The sequence below is a fragment of the Tachyglossus aculeatus genome, chromosome 2 (genome assembly GCF_015852505.1).
Source record: "Tachyglossus aculeatus isolate mTacAcu1 chromosome 2, mTacAcu1.pri, whole genome shotgun sequence".
Lineage (NCBI taxonomy): Eukaryota > Metazoa > Chordata > Mammalia > Monotremata > Tachyglossidae > Tachyglossus > Tachyglossus aculeatus.
In genome coordinates this window covers 149892475-149919552 of record NC_052067.1, presented here as the reverse complement: position 1 = coordinate 149919552, position 27078 = coordinate 149892475, and the positions used below count along the sequence as shown (strand labels likewise).

Here is a 27078-nt window from a genome sequence, read left to right as displayed (position 1 = left end):
TTCTCATCTTTCCCTTCAGGGCTTATTTCTATCTGTGCTTGCATATCCTTCTGTTCTTAATTCTTCCAACCTAGGTCTGGGCCTTCTCCTTGCCAGGATTATTACCCAACTGCTGTTTCCTTTCCTGCTCCGAACTTTATGTTGCACTCCAGTTCTTTGACAGTGTCCAACTTTTGATTCATCAGACCATTATCTTTCCCATTCTTTCAAACCCCATCTCTTCTTTTGCAAGCTTTTTCAATGACAGTGATCCTGTTGTAGATTTCCCAGCCCAAGAGATATTTACACAGATATATACTTATGTTTTGGAACATGCTCCTCAGGATTTTACACACCTATCTTGTGTGCTGTTTTTAATGCTATTATTGTTTGTCTGTCTAACTTTGTTTGAAAGCCCTTAGGGCATGAACCATGTCTTCTTTTTGTCTAGTACAGTGTTGAGTGCATTGCCAGACCCAAAAAAAGTAAAAAAAAAAAAAAAGAAACACCTAAAGGCAATGATTAAGAGTTCTGTGGCGTTCCACAGACATCCCTCCTGAAACTGTGCAGACTTGAATTATAGTGCTTAATTAGCACCTGACTAAAAATGTGGCTAACACTGCGAGGGGAATGAGGTAATTTGGATAACCTAAAAGACTGGATATAAAGGGTTCATTAACAAGGTTATGCAGAATAAAATAGCAAGAGTTCATCAAAGTTGTCGCCATGAGTCTACAAACCAAGGACCCAAAAAGCCTAATTTAGAATGGTTTATTCACTAAGGATGAACAACCCACAAAAGGGTCTAAATTAGAGAACACTATTCGGTTGTTGTCTCTGGGCCTGGAGAGAGTCAAGGAATTAAGGGAGTAATGTTGATTACGCTACAACTGACACTGAGAAAATCAGAAGAGAGAAATATCTCTAAACTTCTGAATCGCTAATACTTCCCTACTACCTCTCAGCATATCTTTCAGATATTTTTCTGGATGTTTCTCTGGCTCAGATAAACAATGTGCAACCCTCTGGGTAGCCTTTACTTCATTCTCTAGGTTCCCTGGGAGATCTGCTCCTTTCCTTTGGTTCCAACATCTCAAAGTGAAACAGCCAGGATTTATTGTCCTATGTCCAACTTCTTTTCCTTGGTCCCATCCCCAAATTCCTTCTACATAATATTAAATGGGGTATTTGTTAAGCATTGCTTTATGCCAAGTACTGTGCTAAATGTTGGGGTAGAAACAAGATCAGAGCAGACACAATTGATGGATTAAGTGAAATGGGTAGAAACAAGATAAAAAGATCAGATACATGGGGCTCATAGTCTAACGGGGGGAGACCAGAACAAACCCCATTTTACAGATGAAGAAACTGAGGCACAGAGAAGTTAGGTGATTGGCTTTAGATCGCACAGCAAATGAAATAGTGTCGGGTGAACATGGGTCTCCTGATTCCCAATCTCATGCTCTTTCCACTAGACCATGAATGCTTGTCCAGTTGCCACCTATCACAAAACAAGGGCAGTTGGTAGAATGCACTCTTCCAAGCTCTTAGTACAGTGCTCTGCATACAGTAGGTGCTCAACAAATATGACTGACTGAATGAATGAATAGTAAAGCTTGATAAAGATTAGAATTTTGTTGTGGTCTCTTTTGATCATTGGAATTTAGAATCATTAATAATTTGAAAAGTCATTAGGGTTGATGAATAAACAATCCATATATAGAAGACATTTAGGAGGACCAAAACAGTTAAGCCGATGGTTAACATAATACCATTATTGTGCTTTTTTATGGTACTTCTTAACCACTTATTCTGCGCCAAGGACTGTACTAAACAGTCATTCATTCATTCAATCAATCATGTTTATTGAGCACTTACTGTGTGCAGAGTACAGTACTAAGCACTTGGAAAAGTAAAATGCAATATTAAACAGACATATTCCCTGCCCACAATAAACTTACAAGTTGGACAATCCCTATCCCACATGGAGCTCACAGTACAAGAAGGAGGAAATAGGATTTAGTCTCCATTTTATAGATGAGGAAAGTGGGGCTTAGAGAAATGTAGTGACTTTCCCAGGGTCACACAGCAGACAAATGGTGGAGCTGGGATTAGAAGCCAGGTCCTCTGACTCTCAGGTCCCCTGTCTTTCCACTAAGCCACAATGCTTCTTCTGCTTAATTAATTCTTGAATTACTAGTCATTTAAGACAAACCTGTTTATGGAGGAAAATCTTTTATTTGTTCCTCTAGGCAGCCTGGCCTAGTGGAAAGAGCGTGGGCCTTCAAGTCAGAGGACCTGGGTTCTAATCCCGACTCCACCACTTTGCTTTCCCAGGCTTTCCCAGACTGAGCCCCTCCTTCCTCTCCCTCTCCCCCCTCCATCCCCCCGCCTTACCGCCTTCCCCTCCCCACAGCACCTGTATATATGTATATATGGTTGTACATATTTATTACTCTGTTTATTTATTTATTTATATATTTTACTTGTACATTTCTATCCTACTTATTTTATTTTGTTGGTATGTTTGGTTCTGTTCTCTGTCTCCCCCTTTTAGACTGTGAGCCCACTATCGGGTAGGGACTGTCTCTATGTGATGCCAATTTGTACTTCCCAAGCGCTTAGTACAGTGCTCTGCACATAGTAAGCGCTCAATAAATACGATTGATTGATTGATTGATTGATTTGCTGTGTGTCCTGAGCAAATTTCAACTCATTCTCCACTCACAGATGGAAATAGCCCATTTTCTTAGTCTAGAAGAAATGGAATTTAAGTTTTATGGAGAAAGAGTCAGCTTGGAGTTACTCAAGATCTTCCACTTGGTCCTCCCCTTGAGGTATACCTTTTGAAAGAAGTAATTACCCATGCGTACCTTTTGGGAGGCAGTAACACTAGCCTGACACTTCTGTGCCTGTAATAGAGGTGATGAGTATTTTTTTTTTTATGGTATTTTGTTAAGCACTTACTACGTGCCAGGCACTGAACGTGCTGAGGTAGATACAAGCTAATCAGGTTGGACACAGTCCATGTCCCACCTGGGACTCACAGTTTTAATCCCCATTTTATAGATGAGTTAACTAAGGAACATAAAAATTAAGTGACTTGCCTGAGGTCACACACCAGACAAGTGGAAGAGCTGGGATTATAACCCAGGTCCTTCTGACTCTCTGACCCGTGCTCTATCCGCTAGGCAGCACTGCTTCTTAAGCTTTTATTGTGTGTCAAGGAACTGTTCTAAGTGTTGGGGGAGCTACATATTAATCAGGTAGGACCCAGTTCTTGTCCCACATGAACCGAAATCTAAGTAGGAGGGAGAACTGGTACTGAATCCCCACTTGACAGCTGAGGAATCCGAGGCACAGAGAAGGTATGTGACTTGCCCAAGGTCACAAAGCAGACAACTGGTAGAGCTGGACTTCAAATCCAGGTCCTCTGACTTGCTGGCCCATGCTCCTTCCACTAGGCCAGGCTGCTTCCCAGAGGAAAGGGAAGGAATAAATACCAGTTACTGACCTAGAAGCAGCTGCAGGCAAATCCGTTTTTTCTCCTTGAAGCCTCTCCCACAATTTCCCTTCCATCTCAGGAAAAGTCATTCCCCAATCCCCCAAGACAGTTGGAACAATTGGCCCAAGTTGCCATAGAGAACTATGGAGAACTAAGAGAAGCAGTGTGGCTCAGTGGAAAGAGCACGGGCTTTGGAGTCAGAGGTCATGGATTCAAATCCCAGCTCCGCCGATTGTCAGCTGTGTGACCTCTGGGTGAGTCACTTAACTTCTCTGTGCCTCAGTTACCTCATCTGGAAAATGGGGATTAAAACTGTGAGCCCCCTGTGAGACAACCTGATTGACTTGTAACCTCCCCAGCGCTTAGAACAGTGCTCTGCACATAGTAAGTGCTTAAAAATGCCATTATTATCATTATTATTATTATAGCTGCTACCCCTTTCCTGACTCACCTGCTCCATCTCCTGCCTTAGCTTGAAGTTAAAAAAGAATGGGGTAAATTCCTCATTCATTACACACCACAAAGGAATGAATAGATATAGGTTCCAAATAGAATTTCCATGAGGAATGTAACATCTGATTGAGATACCAGAAGAAATTTAATTCTGAGGGATCAGAACATTCCTTAAATAGATTGAGATAGGTATCCACTATACTCAAAGATGACATCCCTGATGGTGGTCTTTATCTGAATGTGGCTGAAGAGATCCACTACTTCTCTTCACCATTCACCAATGAAGCAGCGTGGCTCAGTGGAAAGAGCCCGGGCTTTGGAGTCAGAGGTAATGGGTTCAAATCCCGGCTCTGCCAATTGTCAGCTGTGTGACTTCGGGCAAGTCACTTAACTTCTCTTTGCCTCAGTGACCTCATCTGTAAAATGGGGATTAAGACTGTGACCCCCCTGTGGGACAACCTGATCACCTTGCAACCTCCCCAGTGCTTAGAACAGTGCTTTGCACATAGTAAGTGCTTAATAAATGCCATCATTATTATTATTAAAAAGGTTTTTGCCACTCCAGTGCATGGACTGCTAGCTGGATTTGCACCTTCTTTGTTTCCTGACATTTTGTAACCCTCTGCTCTCTAGACTCTAAGTTCATTGTGGGCAAGGAATATGGCTGTTTACTATTGTAGTGCTTAGTACACTGCCCTGCACAAAGTGTGTGCTAGATAAATACGACTAATGATGGCAATCCCCCACCTGCCCCCCCAGAGCACCTAATCTATCTGTTACATGGTTTCTACCAAATTGCCAATTGATGTACTGGCCTGAGATTTTTCTTCTCTATGTTGTCTTACTCTCATTTTTTTGGTGTGGATTCTGTTTCAGTTCATCATGAACAGCTGCTTGGGTACCCACTCACTTGTCTGGCCAGTAGAACATGCTGCTGTAAAGACTGCTTCGGTATCGGTGAGCTTTTCTATTGTATTTTCCCTCATGCTTAGGAGAGCAGTTGACCCAATGTAAGCATTCAGTAAACACTACTGATTGACTGTGTTCTAGAACCTCATTGTTCTCACCCTCCCTTCGGTCAGCTCGTTGTGGGCAGGGAATTCATTCATTCATTCAATCATATTTATTGAGCGCTTACTGTGTGCAGAACACTGTTCTAAGCGCTTGGGAAGTACAAATCGGCAACATTTAAGGACAGTCCCTACCCAACAACGGGCTCACACTCTAGAAGAGGGAGACAGACAACAAAACAAAACAAGTGGCAGGTGGAATGTGATTGTTTATTATTGTGTCACACTCTCCCAAGAGCTTAGTATAGCACTTGGCACACAGCAAGCACTCAACAAATATGATTGAATGAATGACTCTATACATCTGGATCTATACCACTTGAACACTTGATAGTCACCCCACCACACTTATGTGCGTAGCCTTATTCAATAGTATTTATTGAGTACTTACTGTGTGCCAAGCACCGTATTAATCCCTTGGGAGAGTACAATACACTAGGCCATTTCCCTTATTTGTAATTTATTTTAATGTCTGCCTTTCCTTCTAGGTGTAAGCTCTTTGTGGGCAGGGATTGTGTCAACCAACTCTGTTGTACTGTACCCTCCCAAACACACAGAACAGCATTCAATACATACCACTGACTGATTGACTTTTAGTAATCTTGTCCTGCCATTTGACTGTAACTAGGTTACAGTGAGAACACTGCCTGAGAAGATATGCCTTCATGTGTAGTTCCAGGCCTCATATCGGCATAATAGGTTGGATACTACCAGAGCATTATGCAACAATCAATAGTAGGGATAAAAAAAAACAACATGCAGAATGGGGGCATATTAACCCAATGTTCAAATAAGAGGCATAACAAGAGAAGCAGCATGCCCTAATGGATAGAGCATGGGCCTGGGAGTTAGAAGGACCTGGGTTCTAATCCCAGCTCTGCTACTTGACTGCTGTGTGACCTTGGGCAAGTCATTTAACTTCTCTGTGCCACAGTTACCTCATCTGTAAAATGGGTAATAATACTGTGAGCCCCATGTGGGTCACTGACTTTTCCAACCTGATTAGTTTATAGGGAAACAGAATGGTATAGTGCATAAAGTACCAGGCTGGGAGTCAGAAGGTCATAGATTCTAATCCCGGCTCCGCCACTTGTTTGCTGTGTGATGTTGGGCAAGTCAATTAGCTTCTCTGTGCCTCAGTTATCTCATCCGCAAAATGGGGATTGGGATTGTGAGGCCCATGTGGGACAGCGACTGTGTCCAACTCAATTTGCTTGTATCCACTCTGGCACTTAGTACAGTGTGTGGCACATAGTAACTGCTTAACAAATACCATAACTATTATTATTATTTACTATTATTATCTACCCCTGTGCTGAGTACAGTGCCTGGCACACAGTAAACACGTAAATACCATACAAAAAACAAGGATATCAGTCAACCCATGAATCAGTGGTATTTATTAAGCGTTAATATGTTGCCGATTTGTACTACCCAAGAGCTCAGTACAGTGCTCTGCACACAATAAGCGCTCAATAAATACAATTGAATGAATGAATGAATGAATGAACCATGTGGTGAGGGGCTGGGGATGGGGTGAATATAAAGTGCTTAAGGAATACACATCAAATGCATATGTGATGCAAAAGGGAGAGAGTGTGTAGAGAAAATGAGGGCTTAGTTGGGGAAGGCCTCTTGGGGGAGATGTGAATTTCATAAAACTTTGAAGATAGAGAGTGTGGTGGTCTGTCATATAGTCATTCATTCAATCATTTATTGAGCGCTTACTGTGTGCAGAGCACTGTACTAAGCACTTGGGAAGTACAACGGGCAACATATAGCGACAGTCCCTACCCAACAACGGGCTCACAGTCTAGAAGGGGGAGACAGACAACAAAACAAAACATGTAGACAGGTGTAAAAATCGTCAGAACAGAACAAATAGAATGAAAGCTGTACGCACATCATTAACAAAATAAATAGAATAGTAAATATGTACAAGTAAAATAAATCGAGTAATAAATCTGTACAAATATATATACAAGTGCTTTGGGGGGGGGAAAAGGAAGGGCTGGGGGGATGGGGAGGAGGAGAGGAAAAAGGGGGATCAGTCTGGGAAGGCCTCCTGGAGGAGGTGAGCTCTCAGTAGGGCTTTGAAGGGAGGAAGAGAGCTAGCTTGGCAGATGTGTGGAGGGGTATGGATATATGAAGGGGGAGGGAGTTCCAGGCCAGAAGAAGTACATGGGCAAGGCATCAGCAGTGAGATAAATGAGGTCAAGTTACAATGAGTAGGTTGGCATAAAAGGAGCAAAGTGTGTTGGCTGGGCTGCAGTAGGAAATCAGTGAGGTGAGGTAGAAGGGAAAAGCAGATTGAGACCAGATGGTAAGGAGTTTCTGTCCAATGCAAAAATAGATAATAATAATGATGGCATTTATTAAGTGCTTACTATGTGCAAAGCACTGTTCTAAGCGCTGGGGAGGTTACAAGGTGATCAGGTTGTCCCATGTGGGGCTCACAGTCTTCAACCCCATTTTACATATGAGGGAACTGAGGCACAGAGAAGTTAAGTGACTTGCCCAAAGTCATACAGCTGACAAGTGGCGGAGCTGGGATTTGAACCCATGACCTCTGACTCCAATTATAATAATAGTAATAATAATGATGGTATTTGTTAAGCGCTTACTATGTGCCAAGCACTGTTCCAAGTGCTGGGGTGATACAAGGTAATCAGAATGTCTCGTGTGGGACTCACAGTCTTAAAACCCATTTTACAGATGAGGGAACTGAGGCACAGAGAAGTTAAGTGACAGGTCCAAAATCACACAGCTAATAAGTGGCAGAGGGGGGGATCAGAACCCACGACCTCTGACTCCCAAGCCCGTGCTCATTCCACTAAGCCATGCTGCACTCCAAGTTCTTAATGAGTATGGAGATGTGGACTAAACACTTCTCTTAAAAATGATCCAGAGTGATATACAGACTGGAGCTGGGAGAGACAGGAGGCAGGGAGGTCAGTCCATTTTCCATTCTCTTGCTTTTATCAATCCCATCTATTTTCTTTCCTTCTACTTCCACTGTACATAAACTATTTTTATTTTGGTGGTTTTTCACATTAGAATGTAAATTCCTTGAGGGCAGGTACTATGGATTCTACTTTTATGGTATCCTCACAAGTGCCTGCATGGCTCAGTGGAAAGAGCACAGGCTTTGGAGTCAGAGGTCATGGGTTCAAATTCTGGCTCTGTCACTTGTCAGCTGTGTGACTTTGGGCAAGTCACCTTAACTTCTCTGGGCCTCAGTTACCTCATCTGTAAAGTGGGGATGAAGACTGTGAGCCCCCCGAGGGACAACCTGATCACCTTGTATCCTCCCCAGCATTTAGAACAGTGCTTTGCACATAGGAAGTGCTTAATAAATGCCATCATTATTATTATTATTATATATGACTATATGTATATTCTGTATACAGTTTTCTGTATACAGAAGCATTGTGTCTTAGTGGCTGGAGGGCGGGTCTGGGAGTCAGAAAGACCTGGGTTCTAATTCTGAATCTGCCTCATGTCTGCTGAGTGACCTTGGGCAAGTCACTTAACTTCTCTGGGCCTCAGTTACCTCATCTATAAAACAGGGATTAAAAACGTGAGCCTCATGTGGGTTAGGGACTGTGTCCAACCCAATTAACCTGTATCTACCCCAGCACTTACAACAGTGCTTAGCATGTAGGAAGCACATAACAAATACTTAACAAGTGCTTACTACAGTGTTCTGCACACAGTAAGCGCTCAATAAATATGATTGAATGAAAGTACCATTATTTTTGAGAAGCATCATGGCTTTGTCGAAAGAGCACAGGCTTGGGAGTCACAGGTGGTGGTTTCTAATCCTGGCTCTGCCACTTGTCAGCTGTGTGACTTTGGGCAAGTCACAACTTCTCTGTGCCTCAGTTACCTCATCTGTAAAATGGGGATTAAGACCGTGAGCCCCACGTGGGGCAATCTGATTACCTTGTATCTCCCCCAGCACTTAGAACAGTGCTGGGCACATAGTGAGCGCTTAACAAATACCATCATTATTATTATTATGATTTTCTTTACCCAATACTCATGCAATAAATCATTATCAATGATCTTCATGGAGTGCTCACTGTGTGCAGAGCACTGTGCAAGTACAGTATTGGGAGAGTACAACAGAGTTAATCGATGTGTTCCCTGTACACAATGGGACGGTGCAATAACAATACCTCTTTTCATAGACTCCACCAATCTATAACACCAGGTGATTTTCCTGAGTTGCAGACTTTTCCATCACTGTAGACTCAGCTCTCTCATTTAATCCACCTATTCAGACTATCACTAAATCTGTCAGTTCAACCTCGGAAGCAGCGTGGCATAGTGAACGCAGCATGGCATAGTGGAGCTCTCTTCCTCCCTTCAAAGCCTTACTGAGAGCTAACCTCCCCAGACTGAGCCCCCTTTTTCCTCTCCTCCTCCCCAACACCCCCGCCCTACCTCCTTCCCTTCCCCACAGCACTTGTATAAATTTATACAGATTCATCACTCTATTTATTTTACTTGTACATATTTACTATTCTATTAATTTTGTTAATGATGTGCATTATAGCTATAATTCTATTTGTTCTGATGATTTTGACACCTGTCTACACATTTTGTATTGTTGTCTGTCTCCCCCTTCTAGACTGTGAGCCCGTTGTTAGGGAGGGACCCTCTGTATATGCTGCCGACTTGTACTTCCCAAGCACTTCGTACAGTGCTCTGCACACAGTAAGTGCTCAATGAATACGATTGAATGAATGAATGAATGAATGGAAGTACGGGCCTGGGAGTCAGTAGGTCATGGGTTCTAATTCCAGCTCTGCCACTTGTCTGCTATGTGACCTTGGGCAAGTCACATTATTTCCCTGGGTCTCAGTTACCTCAATGTAAAATGGGGATTGAGACGTGAGCCCCACGGTGGGCAGGGACTGTGCCCAACCGGATTTGCTTGTATCCATCCAAGTGCCTAATAATAATAATAATAATCATCATCATCATCATCAATCATATTTATTGAGCACTTACTGTGTGCAGAGCACTGTACTAAGCGCTTGGGAAGTACAAGTTGGCAACATATAGAAACAGTCCCTACCCAATAGTGGGCTCACAGTCTAAAAGGGGGAGACAATGTTGATATTTGTTAAGCACTTACTATGTACCAAGCACTGTTCTAAGTGCTGGGGTAGAGACAAGGTAAGCAGGTTGTTCCACGTGGGGCTCACAGTCTTCAACCCCATTTTACAGAAGAGGTAACTGAGGCACAAAGAAGTTAAGTGACTTGCCCAAGGTCACATGGCAGAAAAGTGGCGGAGCCGGGATTTGAACCCACGACCTCTGACTCCCAAGCCCGGGCTCTTTCTACTAAGCCACGCTGCTTCTCTAATACAGTTCCTGCCACATAGTAAGCACTTAACAAATACCACATAATCGCTAAAATCTGCCCTATCCTCTCCATCCCGACTGCTACATTGTAAATCCAAGCATTTACCCTATCCCTCCTTGATTACTATATCAGCCTCCTTGCTGACCTCCCTTGCCTTCTGTGTCTCACCATTCTGTCTACCAACTCTGTTATACTGTTACATTGCACTCTCCCAAATCCTTAGTACAATGGTCTGCATACAGTAAGCGCTTAATAAATACAACTGATGATTGACTGACAAGAACTGAGTCTTGAAGGAAGAAGATGAAGCTGCTGAAACTGTAATCTGTAAAAACTATGGGTGGAAGATTGTATGAAGACAGAATTTTGCCATGAAAGTTTTAAAATATTCTTAGGATTATATGTAATTTTAACTTTCAGAGCTGATAACAGAACATCAAATTAAACAGGTTCTTTGCCACTGGGCATACGTGAAAGAAATATGGGTCTACTTCAAGACTAGTGCGTGTGTTTGGAGTACATATTTATTTTGTGATCAGAATATTAACAATAGCATTCTTTCAATAGGTTCAGTGTCTAGGAAGAAAAAAATTAAGTCCCTCAGAGAATAAGTATCCTTGACACAATATGGATGTGATATACTAAGGATGATATACTTGCACTTTGGATGTTTGCTATAAATTATCAAGAAACACTCTTTTCATCATCTAAATGACTTAAGCAAATTTTGAACCTTTAATTGTTCTTTGGTCATTGAATTGGAAACCTTATGCAAATACGCCACTCAGTGGCCATAGGCGAGAAACGCAAGATGGAATGAGGAAGTGAAAGTTTGGGTAGATTACAAAGGGTATCCTGTCAATTACAGAATTCCTGTAAATAAATATCCTATTAGGGAACAGAAAAGGCAATCTCCAAACTACAAATGTGCCAGAAAACCGAACATAAAGGTTGAAACAATGGTTTCCTAATACTTTCAGGCTTACCCCAACTAGATCTTGACCCAAAAGCAAATGCACTGAAGTTCACTTTTAGAGACCCGCTTTTCACAGTGTCACAAAGAAAATGGGAGGATGAATATTACTAGATGACTTTTCTTCTTCCTATTGACCAAGCACCTGATTTATGCCTCCATTACCTCATCTGTAAAATGGAGATTAAGACTGTGAGCCCCATGTGGAACAACCTAATTGTCTTGTATCTACCCCAGTGCTTAGAACAGTGCTTGGCACATAGTAAGTGCTTAAGAAATACCAACCGTATTATTAGTAGTAGTACTAGTATTACTATTAGGCAGCACCAAATACTGCAGAAAAACAATATTAATCAATCAATGGCATTTACTAAGTCCTTATTATGTACAGGGCACTATACCATAAATGCAATCAATTGTACTTACTGAGAGCACCCTGTGTGAAGAGCACTGTGCTATATGCTTGGTTCCCTCCCAACAATTAGTTTACAGTCTAAATGTAGGTTCATGTTTCTGCCTGTTTAATCTGATTCTTGACCAAGGAAGGATTTTTTTTTAATGGTATTTGTTAAGCACGTACTATATGCCAGGCATTTTTCTAAGTCCTGGGGTAGATACAGGCTAATAAGGTCCCACATGGGGTTCCCAGTCTTAATCCTCATTTTACATATTAAGTAACCAAGGCACAAAGGAAGGTAAGTGACTTACCCAAGGTCACACAGTAGACAACTAGTGGAGTCGGGTTAGAGCCCAGCTCCTTCTGACTTTCAGGTCCACGCTGCTTCTCTTTACTATTACTATAATTTTCACTTTCCAACAGAGGTTTGGGTTATGGGGGAGGGGGTAAACTTTCTTTTAAATTAAATTTATCAATAGCTAGACTTCTTTGCTTGTGGCAAGACTGCTGAAGGGGGACAGTAAACCTCATATTTCAGTTTCCTACAAAGCTATTTACATAGTGGGTTGCAATGTTCAACTCCATTCACAGCAGGACCATAATTCAAATACACTCATTTCAGCTGTACGGTGTTTCAGGTATAATATTATTAGGGGACTAGGGACTGTTCTCCAGATTCATTAATTCATTCAATCACATTTATTGAGCACTTACTGTGTGCAGAGCACTGTACTAAGCCCTTGGAAAGCACAATTCGGCAACTAATAGACACAATCCCTACCCAATGACAGGCTCATGGTCCAAATAACCTATGCCTTTTGATTACAGTGTACTAAGGTTTAAAGAAAAAAACAGCTTGTGTGAAAGCATATATGACACTGTAACAGGTATTACAACACATGCTTTCCTAAATGTGGGGTAACAATAATAATAATTGTGGTATTTCTTAAGTACTTACAATGTGCCAGGCATTGTTCTAAGCACTGGGGTGGATACAAGCAAATCAAGTTGGATCCTATCTCTGTCCCACGTGGGGCTCGCGATCTTAATCCTCATTTTACAGATGAAGTAACTGAGGCACAGAGAAGTAAAGTGACTTTCCCAAGGCCAGATAGCAGACACGTGGCAGAGTTGGGAACAGAAGCCAGAACCATCTGACTCACAGGCTCTTGGGCTATCTTTTAGGCCATGCTGCCTCTCTATTGTTAGGGTAGTCGAAGGGTATTGTAAGCAGGGTGGCCTAGTGGAAAGAGCACAGTCCTGAAAATCAGAGGACCTGGGTTCTAATCCTGACTCTGCCACTTGTCTGCTGTGTGATCTTAGGCAAGTCACTTAACTTATTTGTGCCTCAGTTATCTCATCTGTAAAATGTGGATTAAGACTGTGAGCCCCATGTGGGACATGGACTGTGCCCTACCTAATTAGCTTGTACTTACCCTAGTGCTTAGTTCAGTGCCTGGCAGATGGTAAGTGCTTAACAAATATTAAAAAAAAACCCAACCCACAACTCTCCTGTACATATGCATATCCTGTATATATGTATATATGTTTGTACATATTTATTACTCTATTTATTCATTTTACTTGTACATATTTATTCAATTTATTTTATTTTGTTAATATGTTTTGTTTTGTTGTCTCCCCCTTCTAGACTGTGAGCCCACTGTTGGGTAGGGACTGTCTCTATATGTTGCCAACTTGTACTTCCCAAGCACTTAGTACAGTGCTCTGCACACAGTAAGCGCTCAATAAATACGACAATGAATGAATGAATGAACTCTCACATGGTGTAGTGGATAGAGCACAGGCGTGGGAGTCAGAAGGTCATGGGTCCTAATCCTGGCTCTGCTACTGGTCTGCTGTGTGATGCTGGGCAAGTCACTTCACCTCTCTGTGCCTCAGTTCCCTCATCTGTAAAACGGGGATTGAGACTGTGAGACCCACATGGGACAGGGACTGTGTTCACCTAAATTTGCTTGTATCCACTTGAGCGCTTAGTACAGTGCATGGCTCATAGTAAGCGCTTTATAAATACCACAATTATTATAGGAGAACTGGTGTAGTGGGGAAGTACCAGGCAACTCAATCCAACTCCAACTCAATCAATCGTATTTATTGAGAATTTACTGTGTGCAGAGCACTGAACTCAGCACTTGGGAGAGTACAATATACCAGTACAACAGAGTTAGTAGACACATTCTATGCAGCTTTAAATTACACAACAAAAACATGGCTAAATAGATTCAGAAGTCTAAAGTTTCCAAACTGCAAAACTCCTTTGTGTTTCTCCAAAGAGATGGTGAAATCTAACCCAGAAGGAAACTCTCAAGAGTTCTTTCTTGTCACGCACATTAAATTTCACTTGCACTCCTTTTCCAAAATCACATTGGAAATTTCTCAGGTATTTTTAATCATCTTTGACAGGAATCAATATTTAAAAATAATGCAAAAAAATCTAGGTGGATCTTAATGAATCCCAAATGTTCCAAGATGTGAATAATCCCCACTTCCTCAAGCTACATAAACCTATTTAGTTTTCAGTAACAAATGTATTTATAGTTCAACACTGTAAAAAAAATTGTGCCACTTATTGCAACAGAGTAGATTAAAAAACAGCAAGACAGGAACAGGCTCCTAAGCTATTCACAGGAGGCAGAAATAAATGTTACCAACTGCATTTAGTTATTTCAAGAACTCATAAAATTGTGAAATAAATTTCCACACCCAGTTACAAATTATATTTGCTCAACTTGGCTGAATTTAGCAGCTTGTTTTTGCTTGCAATATTGGGGAGATTCCAAAAGAGTCTGAAGGGGTGGGAAAACCCAACTGTAATACTATCCTACCACCTGTGTTTCCGAACCTGGTATTTTTTATTTACTTATTTTTTGCATGCTTAAAGCAGCCCTTGGAACTTACAGAGTAAAACTGATTATTGCCGAAATCCATTAACCATAGTGCACTAATCCCAAAGATGGGGAATGTCATGGGCTTGCCAATTCTCTATTTCAGAGGAAATTGGTAGCCCATTTAAATAGGCATCCTACTACTGAACTAAAGTCATCCAATTTCTAGTCATTTAAGGAAGGATTGACATGGGGCCCAGAAAATGAGGGGGAAGGGAGAGGGAGAGAAGAACAGAAGAGAGAGAGAAAGAGATCAAAAGAGGGACTAAATTTACTTTCTATGGTGGTCTGGCATTCAATTTCCCCCAGTCTGCCGCAAAAAGTTCTGACCTTAGACTTATCTGTTCTAAAGTGAGCATATCAGCACACCTGCAGACATGTTGATTGTAGACATGTATGCTTCCTTGCATTTCTTTTTTATTCTCTCAAGTGAAACTCTTCATCCCTTCCATGACAGCAAATAGTGCTATCTGAAATTCCTTGTGAATTCTGTGTCAAGGTTATGACTCATGTGAAAATACTTACACCTCTCTCTCTATGACACTTTATGAGATTTGAAATTTCTAAGTTTCATTCATCCATCTGCCATACAAATTCGAAGCAATAAAGTATTTTGGACTGTCTCTATAATCATAATAAAATATGTTCATTTAAAGCAAATGCTAAAAAACCTGCAGTTCAAATATACCTGTGGCACTGTTGCCAGGTACCTTAAAATTGTATTCATGAGGAAAACAAAGTATTAGCACTCCAATACACACACACACACACACACACACACATATTTTCAAAATATCAGTTGAAGTCCCTAAAATTAATTTAAATGCTTTAAAACCTAAACTTCATTTCTAAAATTTTGCCCCACTAATTAGGAGTCATTTTTCTGCAGTTTGCCATGGGATTCTGCAAAAACTAAATATTAATATATTCATGAAGCTAGTATGAAAGATAATTTCAGCTCAGAGAATAACTACTTACCATGAAATTCCGCATGTAGTGTCTCTGTTCTCTGTTAAAATCTATCACATAGCCATTTAGGGCCCAAATGAATGTGAGATCTAGAACAGGATCGTGTGATGCATAGCACTGCATTGTAGCATTCTCTCCCACAATGACGTCAGCGTTAGCAGGTGCTAAAATAATCCTCGTAGCATCTAGATGGTTTCAAAGAAAAATATTTGAAATTTCCAATATCCATAGTTTCACTGTAAACTATGTTAGGCCAGTGACAATTTCCATATTTTGGGGTCAATCTGTAAAAGGTAGGAATATTTTCTTCATTTCAAGAAAATATCAGTTCAAAACCAACCATATATGAGGAATAATAATAGTTATGATATTTAAGTGCTTACTATGTGCCAGGCATTGTACTAAGTGCTGTGGTACATACAAGCAAATTGGGTTGGACACAGTCCCTGTCCCACATGGGGCTCACAGTCTCATTTAGGCAACTGAAACATTCAACCTTAGGGATCTTTAAGTATTAGTGGACTGTGACACAAATTCCCTAATTCAGGCATGTCAAACGAAAGGTCAACAGACAAATGTCAAACAAATGCCCTCTAGACTGTAAGCTCATTATGGAGAGGGAACAGATCTATAATAATAACTGTGGTATTTGTTACCATTGTACGAAGCACTGGGGTAGATACAAGATAATTAGGTCCCATATGGGGCTTACATTCTAAGGAGAATAGGTATTAAATCCCCATTTTGCAGATGAGGAAACTGATGCACAGAGAAGTTAAGTGATTTGCCCAAGGTCCCACAGCAGTTCTCGAAGGAACCAGGATTAGAACACTGGTCCTCTGACTCCCAGGCCTGTGCTCTATCGACTAGGGAAGGCTGTTCCTAAATTCTGTTGCACTGTGCTCTCCCAGGTGCTTAGTTCAGTGCTCTACATACAGTAAATCCTCAGAAATTACCATTGATGCATAAAAGGTTAATTGGCCTTTATTATAGCTGGCCACAGAAGAGAAGGGCAGGGGAAAGAGGCTGAGGAAGTGCACACACCCCTGGGTAGGGACCGTCTCTATATGTTGCCAACTTGTACTTCCCAAGCGCTTAGTATAGTGCTCTGCACACAGTAAGTGCTCAATAAATGTGACTGAATGAATGAATAGAGCAGAACTCATGTACCTACTTGGGAAGCAAGAGCTACTGCTACTGCCCTGATGCTTTCCAAGGTTTCAGGGACCACTGCATATGTAGGCGCATTGAGCTAGAAACCCTGAAGAGAGTTAGTGGCAGCAGCATCTTTCTAGCCAGAAGAAAGGAGCTGAGACACTCAGCAGAGGGAGGAGAGAGGAATTCTCCACTAGGTTTCTCCCACCACCGCTGCTGCTGCTGCTGCTGCTGCTGCTACTGCTTCGACCAACAGAGAAGATCATTAGTCGGTCAGTCAATCTTATTCGTTGAGCTCTTACTGTGTGCAGAGCACTGTACTAAGTCCTTGGGAGAGAGCACTGTAACAATAAACAGACACATTTCCTGTCCACAACAAGCTTACAGTCTAGAGTGGGAGAAAGACATCAATAGAAATAAATTACAGGTATGTATATAAGTGCTGTGAGCCTGGATGGAGGATGAATAATGGGAGTAAGTCAGGTTGAAGTAGAAGGGAATGGGAGAAGAGGAACAGAGGGCTTAGTGAAGGAAGGCCTCTTGGAGGAGGCTTGCCTTCAATAAGGCTGTGACAGAGGTGACAGTCATTGTCTGTTGCATATGAGGAGGGAGGGCATTCCTAGCCAAGAGGCAGGACGTGGGTGAGAGGTAGGCAGCAAGCTAGATGAGATCGAGGTACACTGAGAAGGTTAGCATTAGACGAGTGAAATATGCGGGCTGGGCTGTTGTACTGATCATCACTGAGTGTGAATGTGTGAGAGATGGTGTGAGTTTGACAGTTTTTCTGGTTTAATTCCACTGAGTGACTTCCTTGGATACAGTCTATTGCCCACTTTTTCCAGTTTATCCTCCACAAGATTGGAAGATAGACTCTATCTGACAGACCGCAGGCTGCATCTGCTCCTTCCTCTCTCCACCCCCGTGGCCACCACCTTATTTCAGGCTCTTGTCTCCTCCTGATTAGACTTCTGCATCCAACTCCCTGCTCATTAGTCTCCTTCCCTCCAGCCTCATCACTCATCAGTCCATACTCCACTCTGAATCAGGATCAACTTTCAAAAACAACATTCATCACATTTCTTCACTCCTTGCAAAACTGAAATTGATACACATTTCTCTCTGATCCAAAAAGAAATTCCAGACCATTACTTCAAGATTTTTCAGCAACTTTCTCTTTATAGAGTTGCTCTCTTAACTATTCCTTTGTTCTCTGGTTCTCCTAAACTAACCTCATTGTTTCTCACTTGAGACTCTTTTGGCTCCAAACCCTTGCTGACATCCATGGCTAATATTCACTTCCACTTTCCATCCACCTTCCACTTTCCTTCCACCAGACCACATATTTCCAGTCTTTCCAAAGTCCTCCTACAATGCCACCTCCTCCACAGATCATTCCCTGATAAAGGTTTTCCTCTATAGGCTGTGTCAACCTAACATACACACTCAGCAAATGCATATATAGTTACCTTGGCACTTTTTTCTACTGAATATATTTGTGTATTTATTATGTTTTTCATCTAGTATCTCTGTCTCCCTCTCTTTCAGTATCTTCCCACTCCTCCCTCTATTTATAAAGAATTTATGTCTGTCTACTCAGACTGTATAATCTTTGAAAACCAGAACTCTGTTTCTACTTCTATAATACAATCCCAAGTGCTGTCCTCTGTAGATAATAGCACTTACTGAATGCTGTTGATTGATTTATGAGAATGTGTAAATCTGAGGAGGTGTGTGTGTTAATTACATGTACAAACATATGTATGTGAGGAATTATGTGAGATCGTAACAAAAATATGTGCCAAAGATTGTAATCTAGATTGTAACCTCCTTGAAGTCAGGGAACATGGTTACTATCTCTACTTTATGCTACCAAATATTTACTGCAGTTCTCTGCACACTATAGGCGCTCAATAAATATCATTGAGGCTGGATATACTAAACTTTGTGAGAGAGAGCGTGAATTTGTGTGATTATGAGAAATTCTATGCTTGATTGTAAAGGAGGGGATGAGTCTGTGTGCTAGAGGGTGTGAATGTGCAAGTGAGAAACTATGAATGTGTGGGAATGTGTGGAAATGTGGAAATGTGAGAGTTTGGTAAAGAGTCTGTCTCTTCATCATCAATTCACAGTTTGTCTCTCATCATCTCTGTCTTTGTCTCTCCCCTTTCTTCATTCTGTTCTTGGACTGCTGTCCTCTGCCCAATAGCACTGTATCTTCTAGGTACTAAAAATAGTCAAAATTACTCTAATTAGGTGATGGTTTTGCAAGAATGACAGTAATATGCAGCTTTCTAAAAGTATGACTGAATGAACAAGCCACCTTAGAAAGGAGTTGGGCATGTCTGCTTTAATTAGTTAGTTCTATTACTTACAGAGATGGAAGTAAGCCAGAACCGTTTGGTAAAACGATATGTACCAGTGCAGCTAAATCAATCGAATGTCTTCAAACAGACTGTAAAGTTCTGAACTGAGCTGCTTGGAGTGGAATGGCACAAAAGTAATAATAATAATAACAACTGTTGTGTTTGTTAAGTGCCAAGCACTGAACTAAGCTGTGGGGTAGATGTGAGATAATCGGTTTGGACACAGTCCCTGATCCATATGGGGCTCACAGTCTTAACCCCATTTTACAGATGAGATAACTGAGGCCCAGAGAAGGGAAGTGACTTGCTCAAGGTCACACAGCAGAGAAGTGGAGGAGTTGGGTTGAGAACCCGGGTCCTTCTGATTCCCAGGCCTCTGCTCTTTCCAACACGCCACTTGGGCTGTTTCTCACTAGCCCAGGAGCAGCCCTGCCTTTAAGTCGGTGCTAACTGCAGCCCAAAGTTGCAGCTCAGGACCTGAAATGCAGGATGTCAGCCAGCCAGCCATCATCAGCGTGAGAAGCAGCGTGGCTCAGTGGAAAGAGCCCGGGTTTTTGGAGTCAGAGTCATGGGTTCAAATCCCGGCTCCACCAGTTGTCAGCTGTGTGACTTTGGGCAAGTCACTTAACTTCTCTGTGCCTGAGTTCCCTCCTCTGTAAAATAGGGATTAAGACTGTGAGCCCCCCGTGGGGCAACCTGATCACCTTGTAACCTTCCCAAGTGCTTAGAACAGTGTTTTGTGGAGAAGCAGCGTGGCTCAGTGGAAAGTGCCCGGACTTTGGAGTCAGAGGTCAGGGGTTCGAATCCCGGCTCCGCCACATGTCTGCTCTGTGACCTTGGGCAAGCCACTTAACTTCTCTGAGCCTCAGTTACCTCATCTGTAAAACGGGGATTGACTGTGAGCCCCACGTGGGACAATTTAATCACCTTGTATCCGCCCCAGCGCTTAGAACAGTGCTTTGCGCATAGTAAGTGCTTAACAAATGCCATCATTATTATTATTATTATCAGCATTGTCCGCTTTCTCAGGCAGCCAGCATGGCTCCAGGAGGGTGCGGGGGCTGTAGGGTGAGGAGAGCCAGCTGGCGCTCCTACTCTTCCTGCTCTTTCAGCTGGCAGGACGTGACTTTAAGTCTGCCTAGTGGACCTGAGGAGTTCCCTTTCCCTGCATCATCACTGGGCTGCAGGGTAAACCAGGGCCGGTTTGGCCTCTCCCCTCTCCATCCTCCCCTTACAACACCCAGTCAATCAGTCAATTGTATTTATTTAGCGCTTACTGTATGCAGAACACTATACTAAGTGCTTGGGAGAGAGTAATGATGATAATAATAATGGTTTTCGTTAAGCAATAACTACATACCAGTCCCTGTACTAAGTGCTGAGGTGGATACGAGCAAATCGAGTTGGACATAGTCCCTGTCCCATGTGAGGCTTACAGTCTCAAACCCCATTTTACAGATGAGGTAAGTGAGGCCCAGAAAATAATAATAATAATAATAATAATATTAATGTTCTTTGTTAAGCACTTACTATGTGCCAAGCACTGTTCTATGCACTGGGTAGATACAAGGTAATCAGGTTGTTCAATGTGGGGCTCACAGTCTTAATCCCCATTTACAGATGAGGTAACTGGCACAGAGAAGTTAAGTGCCTTACCCAAGTTCACACAGCAGTCAAGTGACGGAACTGGGATTAGAACCCGCACACTCTGACTCCGAAGCCCATGCTCTTTTCACTGAGCCACGCTGCCTCTCTTGAAAAGAAGTGAAGTGCCTTGCCCAAGGTCACAAGGCAGACAGTGGCAGAGCCGGGATTAGAACCTACAACCTTCTGACATCCAGTCTTGTGCTCTATCCACTATACCACGCTGCTTCAGTAGAATATAACAGATACATTTGCTGCCCATGATGAGCTTAGAGTCTTATTGGAACGGTCAGGCATTCAAAAACGCATTATGGGAAGACTCAATTTTTACTCCTACCTATTTACTCATTGAACTGAATTGGCCCAAGAATTCACACAAAAGGAACCAATTAGCCAGGGTCTTACCAGTGATTGAAAGAGTTGCAGAGCTGTTAGCTTTTCCTCGATTGTTTTCTGCAAAACACGTGTAAGTGCCTCCATCCATTCTTGTGATATTTCTGATTTCCAGACTACCATCCTCCCAAATAGATATCCTTTGAATATGGAAAAGGTAATACACAACAACATACAAATTAAATTAAGAAAGCAATTTATAACAGTCTTAGTAATGAACCACAAATCATTCAATCATTAATTGAGCACCTACTGTGTGCAGAACCGCTCACTCTCCACTGGTTCCTTCCCCTCTGCCTTCAAACATGCCCATGTCTCTCCCATCCTAAAAAAACCCTCTCTTGACCCCACCTCACCTTCTAGTTATCGTCCCATATCCCTCCTACCATTCCTTTCCAAACTCCTTGAACGAGTTGTCTACACGCGCTGCCTAGAATTCCTCAACAACAACTCTCTCCTCGACCCCCTCCAGTCTGGCTTCCGTCCCCTTCATTCCACGGAAACTGCGCTCTCAAAGGTCACCAATGACCTCCTGCTTGCCAAATCCAACGGCTCATACTCTGTCCTAATCCTCCTCGACCTCTCAGCTGCCTTTGACACTGTGGACCACCCCCTTCTCCTCAACACATTATCTGACCTTGGCTTCACAGACTCCGTCCTCTCCTGGTTTTCCTCTTATCTCTCTGGTCGTTCTTTCTCAGTCTCTTTTGCAGGCTCCTCCTCCCCCTCCCATCCTCTTACTGTGGGGGTTCCCCAAGGTTCAGTGCTTGGTCCCCTTCTGTTCTCAATATACACTCACTCCCTTGGTGACCTCATTCGCTCCCACGGCTTCAACTATCATCTCTACGCTGATGACACCCAGATCTACATCTCTGCCCCTGCTCTCTCCCCCTCCCTCCAGGCTCGCATCTCCTCCTGCCTTCAGGACATCTCCATCTGGATGTCCGCCCGCCACCTAAAGCTCAACATGTCGAAGACTGAGCTCCTTGTCTTCCCTCCCAAACCTTGTCCTCTCCCTGACTTTCCCATCTCTGTTGACGGCACTACCATCCTTCCAGTCTCACAAGCCCGCAACCTTGGTGTCATCCTCGACTCCGCTCTCTCGTTCACCCCTCACATCCAAGCCGTCACCAAAACCTGCCGGTCTCAGCTCCGCAACGTTGCCAAGATCCGCCCTTTCCTCTCCATCCAAACCGCTACCCTGCTCATTCAAGCTCTCATCCTATCCCGTCTGGACTACTGCACTAGCCTTCTCTCTGATCTCCCATCCTCGTGTCTCTCTCCACTTCAATCCATACTTCATGCTGCTGCCCGGATTATCTTTGTCCAGAAACGCTCTGGACATATTACTCCCCTCCTCAAAAACCTCCAATGGCTACCGATCAATCTGCGCATCAGGCAGAAACTCCTCACCCTGGGCTTCAAGGCTCTCCATCACCTCGCCCCCTCCTACCTCACCTCCCTTCTCTCCTTCTACTGCCCAGCCCGCACCCTCCGCTCCTCCACCACTAATCTCCTCACTGTACCTCGCTCTCGCCTGTCCCGCCATCGACCCCCGGCCCACGTCATCCCCCGGGCCTGGAATGCCCTCCCTCTGCCCATCCGCCAAGCTAGCTCTCTTCCTCCCTTCAAGGCCCTGCTGAGAGCTCACCTCCTCCAGGAGGCCTTCCCAGACTGAGCCCCTTCTTTCCTCTCCCCCTCGTCCCCCTCTCCATCCCCCCGTCTTACCTCCTTCCCTTCCCCACAGCACCTGTATATATGTATATATGGTTGTACATATTTATTACTCTATTTATTTATTTATTTATTTATTTTACTTGTACATTTCTATCCTACTTATTTTATTTTGTTGGTATGTTTGGTTCTGTTCTCTGTCTCCCCCTTTTAGACTGTGAGCCCACTGTTGGGTAGGGACTGTCTCTATGTGATGCCAATTTGTACTTCCCAAGCGCTTAGTACAGTGCTCTGCACATAGTAAGCGCTCAATAAATACGATTGATTGATTGATTGATTGCAGAATACTGTTCTAAGTACTTGGGAGAGTATAATATAATGGGAGATTTAGCAGATGTATTCCCTGCCACAAGGAGCTTATAATCTAGAAGTGGGACAGACATTAAAATAAATTACGAATATGCATGTAAGTGCTGTGGGGATGAAAATAGGGTGGATAGAGGGTACAAATCAAATGCAAGGGTGATTCTGAAGGGAGAAAGAGTAAGGGAAATGAGAACTTAATTTGGGAGAGATAAGATTTTAATAATGCTCTGAAGGTGGGGAGAGTGATCATCCATTCTCTATGAGGGGGGAGGGAGTTCCAGGCCAGAGGTAGGTTGTGGGTGAGGCGTCAGCTGCAAAATAAAATGACATCAGGGCAAAGTGATTGAGTGCTTTAAAGCCAGGAGTAAGGAGTTTCTGTTGGATGCAGAGGTGGATGGGTAACCATCAGAGGTTCTTGAGGAATGGGGAAACATGGATTGAATGTTGTTTTAGGAAAATGATCTGGGCAGCAGGGTGCAGACCGGTGTGGGGAGAGACTGGAGCCAGGGAGGTCAGTGAGGAGGTTAATGCAGTAGTCAAGGTGGGATAGGATAAGTGCTTGGATAAACAGAGTGGCTTTTGGATGGAGAGGAAAGGGCAGATTTTAGTGATGTTGTAAGGGTAGAACTGACAGGATTTGCTGACAGATTTAATATGACTAATCGAAGATTTACATTTGTATTTTGTAACCAGCCATTCATTTTCATACATAAACACGCAAAAAAACTACAGCAATAACTGTGGGATGAAATAAAAATACGCGAGTTCAATTTTCTCTGGGTAATAGCCACTCATGACATTTGTGGATAAAGGTCTAAGGTTGAAGTCAGAGCATTTGGCATTTCGAGAAGATTAGGTGATGTTTCAGGGTAATCAGATCTTTTGGTAACGACAATCAACTCCATATTGAATACTACCATTAGAAAGATTAAATAAAGTGACCACAAATATGTAAAACTATTCATTACCTGACGACTCACCTAAGGAGCCATATGTTGGCTTCCATTACCTTAGCAAACTTTATGAACCAAATTTTACTCTTTGTTCGTTTATTCACAATCGAAGATGAAAGTAAATAAAATCAGTACCTTTTGAAATATAACTTCCTAGAGCATCTTTTCAGATGTCTCTGACCACAGTGGAATTTAATACTATTTCTGAGTACCGAACAATTGCTTTAGAGATACAAAACAATTTCTGTATGCATCCGTCAGCTCTCTGCACTAAAATCCTCTTTGATTCCGTAAAGACTGTTAACTTCAATGAGAACAAGTTCATTCCAAAAAAGAATCCATATTAAATCTATTTAATGTTCACTTGGAGGTGGAAGGGCCCAGAAAGTTCTCAAGCAGAATGAAGAAATCTTCTCCACAGAAAAAGAGGAAAAGATACTGCGGCACCAGACTCATACTGCTAATGCAAAACTTGACAGCCAAGAACAAAACTAGACTAGAACATGTTCACACAAACTTTCCACTGAATAACACTCTCAATTCCCAAAAGATCTTGTTTACTGAACTATCACTTCATTATCAAGGAATTTCATCATGGACACATGTGCAGCTCATATAAAGCTATGCATGCTCATGTAAAGAATCTAACTGGGCACCATCTAGGAATTTTCAACTCAGTATTCATTCATTCATTCATTTAATCATATTTATTGAGCGCTTACTGTGTTATTTAGACAAAGCTATTTTAGCAGTTCTTTCGTTGCAGCCTTCTAATGAGTAATCTAGAATTTTCTAGAATAAAAGCTTTCTGGAACTCTAGAGGTCAACAAATAAGATCCTCTCTTTATATAGGTTTCAAAACTCAAAACATATTCCAGGCATCAGGTTTATAAATGCCTACTGTGAAAATTATTTCACAACTGATTTTGATAATCTATGTGTAAGCACTTCAAAAGATTAGCCTGCTACCTAATCTACATTTACTCTTTATATTTAAAATTATTTTTTCTGACCCTGCTGTTAGTAGCAGGGTATATCAATTGCATATTATTTTTCTTGAAATGACATTTCATATACTTGATGGCTTCTCTGAGGCCTTTTTAGCTTTTTCTTCATCTTTCATAACATCATTTAATCCACCATTTAGTTGATTCTTGTAGGTCCCATTTTCTAATATTTCGTTCATGTTGCTTTTCTCAAAACTCTAAATTTTCTATCCCCTTGCACTGATTCATAAATTGAATTATAACCTCTAGGAAGGATGGTCATCATTAAGTCTAAAGAAGAGATTATCTTGAAATTCTCCTCATCCGCACTTATCTCATATTCTACCTTCTGAATATCAGTATTTTTTGGTTATCTAAAAACTGGCACTATGAGAATTTATCAAATGATTAACAGTGATTGGCAAGTGAGTTACTACAAGGAGTTCTGATGATCTTAAAACTGACCGACTGCTATTGACAAGCCATTCTGTTCCTTTGCTCCATGAGAACTTAGCTTTGGGTGCAGCTTTTGGCTTGCATTCCATTAAAACGCGGCCTCCTTTTGCAGCCAAGAACTTCTTCTTCATAGGATTCAGTTCAAATGTGGGAGGCAAGGCTAAGGGAAAAAAATAATAAATTGGTGATATATTTTAAATTTCCTCCCTTTCTGTGGCCCACATTCTTATTTCTCCCCCTCCCAGTTGAAGGTAAGATTTGACCTAACTAATGTCTTTCAAAAGCCAGTGGCAAAGATCCTTTTAATTCCGTGGTCCCCTTTGGATTTCTACTTATCTCATTAAGATATGGTAAGGATGGTTGCTGATGATTACTGTTATTATAACAAGCACCCATAGAGTACTGCAAAAAATAAAACATACACACATGTGCGCTCAAGCATATGTACATCTAGATAAATACATATCTATCTCTATAAATCCTACATACATTCAGTAATTTTCATCCAAATAAGCCAAAAAACAATCGCTTTTTGAGCAGTAATAATCACCCACATTTAATCTACTTACAATATTACGGGAAATTTTTATAGAAAAGAATTCAACAAGGTTCTACACAATAAACCCAAATTACATAATTCATCTCTCCTTAAACTACCATCAATAATTCATTTATTCATTCAATAACAGCAATAATTGTGAAATTTGTTAAGCATACTGTACTAAGTGCTGGGGTGGATACAAGCAAATAGAGTCAGATACAGTCCCTGTCCCATGTCAAACCCCATTTTACAGATGAGATAACCAAGACACAGAGTAGTGAAATGACTTGCCCAAGTCAGACGGCAGACAAGTCGTGCAGCCAGAATTAGAACCCATGACTTTATGACTCCCAGTCCTGTATTCTATCCACTATACCTGTAACCACTTAGAGGAAATACTTTTTAATTGCAGTTTTATTCACTGGAGATCTACATGAGTTTTTATTAGTTTCAACATTACATTTTTATTAAGGATAATAAGAGTCTCCAAAACTAGGATAAAGAGGATTTACATTGTCACTTCATTATTTTCCATATACATACTCTTACATTTTGCAACAATTTACTATAGAGGTCAAAGATTTGTGTTTCACAATGAAGCCATGAAATAGACAGCAATTAACTAGTTGGAATTTCCCAACAATAAAAGAAAATGGACAGGAGCACAAATTGATGCCTCTCCTTGCCTTTCAAAGGCTATACAAATTCACAAAATTCACATCTATAGTATAAATGATTTCAATAGGAATAACCATAATTTAGAACTAAAAAATAAATATTGTGGGACTAAAAACATTTGTGAGACCCAGCAAGTCCTAAAAATCCTAGCACTGAAATATCTGTGTGGGGGGCTCCTGTGGGGGTGGAAAGGAACTGGCAGTTCATTTGGATGTAGTTTGTTATGCAAAAAAACCTGGA

General features: G+C 41.8%; 1 protein-coding gene across 5 annotated transcripts in view; it reads right to left on the bottom strand.

Annotated features, from left to right (window-relative positions):
- The window catches only part of CNTN1 (contactin 1), a 520093-nt gene that overhangs the window by 144628 nt on the left and 348387 nt on the right, over positions 1 to 27078 (bottom strand). For all 5 annotated transcript variants that reach the window (XM_038769914.1, XM_038769941.1, XM_038769948.1 and 2 more), the window contains 3 exons: positions 25629 to 25779; positions 21197 to 21324; positions 15639 to 15814 (listed from right to left, as the gene is read on the bottom strand). In XM_038769914.1, the coding sequence (XP_038625842.1) occupies positions 15639 to 15814; positions 21197 to 21324; positions 25629 to 25779 (455 nt within the window). The remainder of the gene's footprint in view (positions 1 to 15638; positions 15815 to 21196; positions 21325 to 25628; positions 25780 to 27078) is intronic.